This window comes from Xenopus tropicalis, chromosome 7 (assembly GCF_000004195.4).
Source record: "Xenopus tropicalis strain Nigerian chromosome 7, UCB_Xtro_10.0, whole genome shotgun sequence".
Taxonomy (NCBI): Eukaryota; Metazoa; Chordata; class Amphibia; order Anura; family Pipidae; genus Xenopus; species Xenopus tropicalis.
In genome coordinates this window covers 9,148,881-9,156,427 of record NC_030683.2, presented here as the reverse complement: position 1 = coordinate 9,156,427, position 7,547 = coordinate 9,148,881, and the positions used below count along the sequence as shown (strand labels likewise).

The 7,547-nt window shown below is 50.5% G+C and overlaps 1 protein-coding gene across 5 annotated transcripts in view; it reads right to left on the bottom strand.

Annotated features, from left to right (window-relative positions):
- Positions 1-5,442, bottom strand: part of pex5 (peroxisomal biogenesis factor 5) — a 17,645-nt gene extending 12,203 nt beyond the window's left edge. For 2 of the 5 annotated variants that reach the window (XM_012966521.3, XM_012966524.3), the window contains exons 1-3: positions 5,320-5,442; positions 3,030-3,179; positions 2,761-2,796 (exon numbers count right to left, since the gene is read on the bottom strand). In XM_012966521.3, the coding sequence (XP_012821975.2) occupies positions 2,761-2,796; positions 3,030-3,167 (174 nt within the window). In that variant the 5' untranslated portion in view covers positions 3,168-3,179; positions 5,320-5,442. 5 annotated transcript variants of the gene reach the window in all.
- Between the last annotated feature and the right edge of the window lie 2,105 nt (positions 5,443-7,547).

Genomic DNA, 7,547 nt, shown 5'->3' with positions numbered 1-7,547 from the left:
GGCTTCAAAATTGGGTCAAGTTGTTATTATGGGGGACTTTAATTATCCGGACATTGACTGGAGTAATGGGGTGGCTAAGTCAGAAAAAGCTAGTAGGTTTGTAAATATGCTAAATGACAACTTTTTATTTCAGGTGGTTCAAGAACCTACTCGGAATGAGTCTATTTTGGACCTGGTAATATCTAATAATACTGAACTTATCTCTAACATTTGTGTGGGTGAGCATTTGGGGAACAGTGATCACAACATGGTCTCCTTTGAGATAATGCTGCAGAGACAGCGCTATAAGGGAGTAACTAAAACGCTCAATTTTAGACGTGCAGACTTTGCCAGTTTAAGGGCATCTCTGCAATGTGTCAACTGGGAAAGGCTTTTCATGGGGTTAGACACAGAAGGAAAATGGAACATCTTTAAAACATTGCTTTGCAGGTATACACAGCAGTATATTCCCCTTGTAAGCAAGGAGAGGCATCGCAAAGCAAAACCCTTATGGCTGAATAAAAGAGTTAAGGTCGAGGTTGGTAAGAAAAAACGTGCTTTTAAAGCATTCAAGTTAGCTGGGACAGCGGAAACTTTCATCAGGTACAAGGGGGCAAATAAAGCATGCAAAAAAGCTATCAGGCAAGCTAAAATAGAGATGGAAAGGGATATTGCAGCTAGGAGTAAAAAGAATCCAAAATTATTTTTTAATTATGTGAATAGTAAAAAAATGAAGCAAGAAGGGGTGGGAACTTTATTATCACGGGGAGGTACGTTGGTTGATGAGAACGGGGAAAAAGCTGAAATTTTGAACTCTTATTTTTCATCTGTCTATACATCTGAGGAGCCAGATAATGAAGGCTTCCCTTTTAATATACCCAGTGCTAGTAATTTAGCTACTGGCGCGTGGGTCACTCAGGAGGAAATTCAAAAGAGACTTGAACATGTAAAGGTAAACAAAGGTCCAGGACCGGATGGGATTCATCCCAGGGTATTAAATGAGCTGAGCGCTGTGATTGCCAAACCTCTTCACTTAATTTTTCAGGATTCATTGAGGTTTGGCATGGTGCCGAGAGACTGGCGGATTGCTAATGTGGTGCCGTTATTTAAAAAGGGATCTCGTTCTCAGCCTGAAAACTATAGGCCTGTTAGTCTCACATCAGTAGTAGGAAAGCTTCTGGAAGGGGTAATAAGGGATAGGATAGTTGAATACATTGCAGTTCACAATACTATTAGTTTGTGCCAGCATGGTTTTATGCGTAACAGATCTTGCCAGACTAATTTAGTTGCCTTTTATGAGGAGGTGAGCAGGAACCTTGATGCTGGAATGGCAGTTGATGTCATCTACTTAGATTTTGCTAAAGCGTTTGATACAGTACCTCACAGAAGTTTAATGATCAAATTGAGGAATATTGGCCTAGAACATAATATTTGTAATTGGATAGAAAACTGGCTGAAGGATAGAGTACAAAGAGTGGTGGTAAATGGAACATTTTCTAATTGGGCCAGTGTGGTTAGTGGAGTACCGCAGGGGTCAGTCCTTGGTCCTTTGCTTTTTAACTTGTTTATTAATGACCTGGAGGTGGGCATAGACAGTACTGTTTCTATTTTTGCTGATGACACTAAATTGTGCAAAACTATAAGTTCCATGCAGGATGCTGCCGCTTTGCAGAGCGATTTGACAAAATTGGAAAACTGGGCAGCAAACTGGAAAATGAGGTTCAATGTTGACAAGTGCAAAGTTATGCACTTTGGTAGGAATAATATAAACGCAAACTATCTACTGAATGGTAGTGTGTTGGGGGGATCCTTAATGGAGAAGGATCTGGGGGTTTTTGTAGATAACAAGTTGTCTAATTCCAGGCAGTGTCATTCTGTGGCTACTAAAGCAAATAAAGTGCTGTCTTGTATAAAAAAGGGCATTGACTCAAGGGATGAGAACATATTTTTGCCGCTTTATAGGTCCCTGGTAAGGCCTCACCTTGAGTATGGGGGGCAGTTTTGGGCTCCAGTCCTTAAGAAGGATATTAATGAGCTGGAGAGAGTGCAGAGACGTGCAACTAAACTGGTAAAGGGGATGGAAGATTTAAGCTATGAGGTTAGACTGTCAGGGTTGGGGTTGTTTTCTCTGGAAAAGAGGCGCTTGCGAGGGGACATGATTACTCTGTACAAGTACATTAGAGGGGATTATAGGCAGTTGGGGGATGTTCTTTTTTCCCATAAAAACAATCAGCGCACCAGAGGTCACCCCTATAGATTAGAGGAAAGGAGCTTCCATTTGAAGCAGCGTAGGTGGTTTTTCACGGTGAGGGCAGTGAGGCTGTGGAATGCCCTTCCTAGTGATGTGGTAATGGCAGACTCTGTTAATGCCTTTAAGAGGGGCCTGGATGAGTTTTTGAACAAGCAGAATATCCAAGGCTATTGTGATACTAATACCTACAGTTAGTATTACTGGTTGTATATATATAGTTTATGTATGTGAGTGTATAGATTGGTTAGTATAGGTTGTGTGCTGGGTTTACTCGGATGGGTTGAACTTGATGGACAATGGTCTTTTTTCAACCCTATGTAACTATGTAACTACAGTAGCCTTTACTGTAAACTGTCAGCGAGAGAATGTGACGTGTTTCAATCTACCTGCACTGCCCCATCCTATCAGGAAGGTTGTTGCCAGCCTGTCAATGACAATTCATGTTGCTAATGAGACAAGAAGGGTTGCTTTATAGCCTTATAAATAAGGGAGCTGCCCTACTGCTAAACTGTGAGCGGCTCATTCCTCACCTCATCTTCGGTGGCTTCTCCGAGAGGCTTGGATACCTAAACACAAAGAAGAGGATGGGGGACATATGAGGAGGCAATAAATGACATAATTCATGGGTCTGATTCTATATTAGGGAGTAATCTAACATTAAGTTATATAAATGACAGAATATACCTATATCATATTGGTAACTATATTATTATATGGATGGGTGCAGGCTGCCGCACTACACTGATACCCTGAAAGGGAGTTATACATAGCTACACATGCGGGAAGGAGTGTCACTCACCACTGTGGCCCCTGGGGGCCAGGACACGTGCTGCAAGCCTTCTTCCCGCAAGGCTTTGTCCTGAGTGAAATGATTGGTCAGTTTCATGAGGGGGTTGGATCCCCCGCATTCAGCTTCTACTAGTCCCCTCATTGCCATGGCGACACACTGCTAACAAAAAAAAAAAACAGGTCTGTTAGTCTTAACCAACATAGAAAGTGAATAGGGAGGGCACGCAGGTCAATTTCTAAACAGAGCCCTTAAAACTCCCCCAGAGCTTGAGGGCCACAGTTTGGGTGTCCCTGTTACAGACTTGCACTGCTCATCATTCCGATGTTTGTGTTGCACCGTCACAGGCTAACGATCAAATGATTAACGGGAATATAGGTGCCAGAGTGACAGACAGGGTGAGAGGGACAGCAGAATGGCCGTGGGTATGTAGGTGCCAGGCAGTGAGTATGTAGGTGCCAGGCAGTGGGTAGTTAAGTGCCAGGCAGTGGGTAGTTAAGTGCCAGGCAGTGGGTAGGTAAGTGCCAGGCAGTGGGTAGGTAAGTGCCAGGCAGTGGGTAGGTAAGTGCCAGGCAGTGGGTAGGTAAGTGCCAGGCAGTGGGTAGGTAAGTGCCAGGCAGTGGGTAGGTAAGTGCCAGGCAGTGGGTAGGTGGGTGCCAGGCGGGTGCCAGGCAGTGGGTGGGTGGGTGCCAGGCAGTGGGTAGGTGGGTGCCAGGCAGTGGGTGTGTAGGTGCCATGCAGAGTGACAGACAGGGGGTGAAGGGAATAGCATTACAGCTGTGGGTAGGTAGGTGCCAGGCAGTAGGTAGGTAGGTGCCAGGCAGTGGGTAGGTAGGTGCCAGGCAGTGGGTAGGTGAGTGCCAGGCAGTGAGTGTGTAGGTGTCAGGCAGTGGGTGTGTGGGTGCCAGGCAGTGGGTGTGTGGGTGCCAGGCAGTGGGTAGGTGGGTGCCAGGCAGTGGGTAGGTGGGTGCCAGGCAGTGGGTGTGTGGGTGCCAGGCAGTGGGTGTGTGGGTGCCAGGCAGTGGGTGTGTAGGTGCCAGGCAGTGGGTGTGTTGGTGCCAGGCAGTGGGTAGGTGGGTGTCAGGCAGTGGGTGTGTGGGTGCCAGGCAGTGGGTGTGTGGGTGTCAGGCAGTGGGTGTGTGGGTGCCAGGCAGTGGGTAGGTGGGTGCCAGGCAGTGGGTAGGTGGGTGCCAGGCAGTGGGTGTGTAGGTGCCATGTAGAGTGACAGACAGGGGGTGAAGGGAATAGCATTACAGCTGTGGGTAGGTAGGTGCCAGGCAGTGGGTAGGTGAGTGCCAGGCAGTGGGTGTGTGGGTGTCAGGCAGTGGGAGTGTGGGTGCCAGGCAGTGGGTGTGTGGGTGCCAGGCAGTGGGTAGGTGGGTGCCAGGCAGTGGGTAGGTGGGTGCCAGGCAGTGGGTGTGTGGGTGCCAGGCAGTGGGTAGGTGGGTGCCAGGCAGTGGGTAGGTGGGTGCCAGGCAGTGGGTAGGTGGGTGCCAGGCAGTGGGTGTGTGGGTGCCAGGCAGTGGGTAGGTGGGTGCCAGGCCAGTGGGTAGGTGGGTGCCAGGCAGTGGGTAGGTGGGTGCCAGGCAGTGGGTGTGTGGGTGCCAGGCAGTGGGTGTGTGGGTGCCAGGCAGTGGGTAGGTGGGTGCCAGGCAGTGGGTAGGTGGGTGCCAGGCAGTGGGTAGGTGGGTGCCAGGCAGTGGGTAGGTGGGTGCCAGGCAGTGGGTAGGTTGGGTGCCAGGCAGTGGGTAGGTGGGTGCCAGGCAGTGGGTAGGTGGGTGCCAGGCAGTGGGTAGGTGGGTGCCAGGCAGTGGGTAGGTGGGTGCCAGGCAGTGGGTGTGTGGGTGCCAGGCAGTGGGTAGGTGGGTGCCAGGCAGTGGGTGTGTGGGTGCCAGGCAGTGGGTAGGTGGGTGCCAGGCAGTGGGTGTGTGGGTGCCAGGCAGTGGGTGTGTGGGTGCCAGGCAGTGGGTAGGTGGGTGCCAGGCAGTGGGTGTGTGGGTGCCAGGCAGTGGGTAGGTGGGTGCCAGGCAGTGGGTAGGTGGGTGCCAGGCAGTGGGTAGGTGGGTGCCAGGCAGAGTGACAGACAGGGGTGAGGGCAATCACATTCCAGCTGTGGGTAGGTGCCAGTATGAGCAGGATAAGGTTGCTGGGAGTTGCTGCCCATTCCCTGTGGGTAGAGCCATGAGGAGCCGGTGGGACAGAGAGGTGAGTGGGTTCCGGACAGGGGGCAGTCGGGCCGGTAGGACAGAGGGGGGGGTGTATGGGAGGAAGCGGGGGGCCCGGGTACCGCAGGGAGTTATACCGGTGACAGGCAGCTCGGGTCCAACAGCCTCAGCCACTCACGTGACCGCGCACAGTTCCGCGCAGCCACCGCCCGGAAGTGACGTCACAGTTCTGCGCCCGGGCGCCTGCGTCATGTGGCTATTCCCCCCCGTCACACACAATAAAAGTTATATCAGTATGAGCGGGCGGGGAACACATGGGAACGCGTTGGGCCGACTGGGGCAGCTCAGAGCCGAGCCGATACTGACTGACTGACTGACTGAAGTGATCGCTCCGCCTCCTATTGAGCCCAATGTACAGTACCCTGGTTTCACCTGTAGGTGGCGCAGTGCTGAGAGTAACAGTACCCTGGTTTCACCTGTAGGTGGCGCAGTGCTGAGAGTAACAGTACCCCGGGCCAGCTACGATAGGGGAGGGTCACATTTATGTTATATCTTAATGCGTTCTAGACTGTGCTATTACTAGCAACTTTGCACTTGGTCTTCATTGTTTAGTGGACTTATAGTTTTTGAATTATTTGCCTTCCTTTTCTACATCTTTCCAGATTTCCAATGGGGGTGACTGATAGTTAAACTATTGCCCTGTGAGCTTGTTATAGTCCTTGTATTACATATCTTTCTTTTCAGCTCTCCCCCTATTCATATTACAGTCTCTCATTCAAACTACTGCCTGGTCGTTAAGGTAAACAAGACCCTAGCAACCAGATAGCTGCTGAAACTCCAAAGTGGAGAGCTGCTGAACAAAAAGCTAAATAACTGAAAACATTAAAACTAATTGCAGTTTTTCTCGGAATATCATTTTCTACATCATACAAAAACTTACTATAAATGTGAACAACCCATTAAAAAAGAGGGAGTCTAGGCTACTAAGAATGGGCTCAGAACACCTCGGGGTGGGGTTGTTGTTAAGTACTCCCAGTAATTACACTTTTATTTCTCCTTTAAACTATAATCAGGCGGGGGTGGGTTAGATGCCTAACGAGGTGCCTAACGAGACACGCCGGTGCCACATAAGGCTGATGCCACACCAGGCGTAGGGCTGATTTTTTCGGCAAGCGGAAAAACGCTTGCCGAAAAATCAGCCCTACGCCTGCTACTTGTGCCAGCACCCGAATGAATGGGATACGCTCGGGTGCAGGCACATGTAGCCGATATACGCACGAAAACGCGTGAGAATGCAAAGTCTCGCGTTTTCTTGCGTATATCGGCTACTTGTGCCTTCACCCGAGCGTATCCCATTCATTCGGGTGCAGGCACAAGTAGCAGGCGTAGGGCTGAATTTTCGGCAAGCGTTTTTCCGCTTGCCGAAAAAATCAGCCCTACGCCTGGTGTGGCATCAGCCTAATACAGAAATCATTTCAGTGTGGATCCCTAGAGAATGGTGTTTAGTTAGGAGGGACAGGTTTCCTAAACATTTATATTTTATAAAGTGCTCTGGGTTTGTTTATGTGGCCTGTGTTTTTGGCTACATTGTTGTTTGCACATTGCTGGGCCAGCCTTTGGGCCATAATCACTCCCCAGGGTCGGACTGGGCCGCCAGGACACTGGGAAAAAAAACACGGTGGGCCCCGGCAGCCCAGACCCCGGCCGACTGTTCCACCCCCTGACGCGTTAAACTTCTAAGTGCTCAGGGGAGGATGTTGGGTGGGGGTTAGTGAGACTCAGCGGTGGCCCCTGCAGGGGGGGTTAGTGAGACTCAGTGGTGGCCCCTGCAGGGGGGGTTAGTGAGACTCAGTGGTAGCCCCTGCAGGGGGGGTTAGTGAGACTCAGTGGTGGCCCCTGCGGGGGGGGTAAGGAAGGCTCTGCAGGGGAGGTGCAGGGGACGCGGCGGTGGGTGCCCCTGTGGCGGCAGCCCTGGTGGGCACTGCACCCCTCCCCCCAGTCCAACCCTGTAAACTATATGCAAAAGGTAGGAGCGCCGCTGCCTTGTGAGTATGAAATGACTTATTCAGCCCCAGACATGGCTTGGGAAGTGCAATCAGTGTTTGTTTGGGGGGGGGGGGTACACGGTCAGGAAGGCAGAGCTCAGCAAACTGCTTTCTACACCAGAGGCTACATGCAGAGACACCTTTAAGCTAACTTTTAGTACGTTATAGAATGGCCAGTTCTAAGCAGCTTTTCAATTGGTCTTCATTATTTATTTTGTATCGTTTTTTGAATTATTTGCCTTCTTCTTCTGCCTCTCTCCAGCTCTCAAATGGGCAGCCGGCAGCCAAAACCTATTGCTCTGTGAGGCTCCAGTTTTATT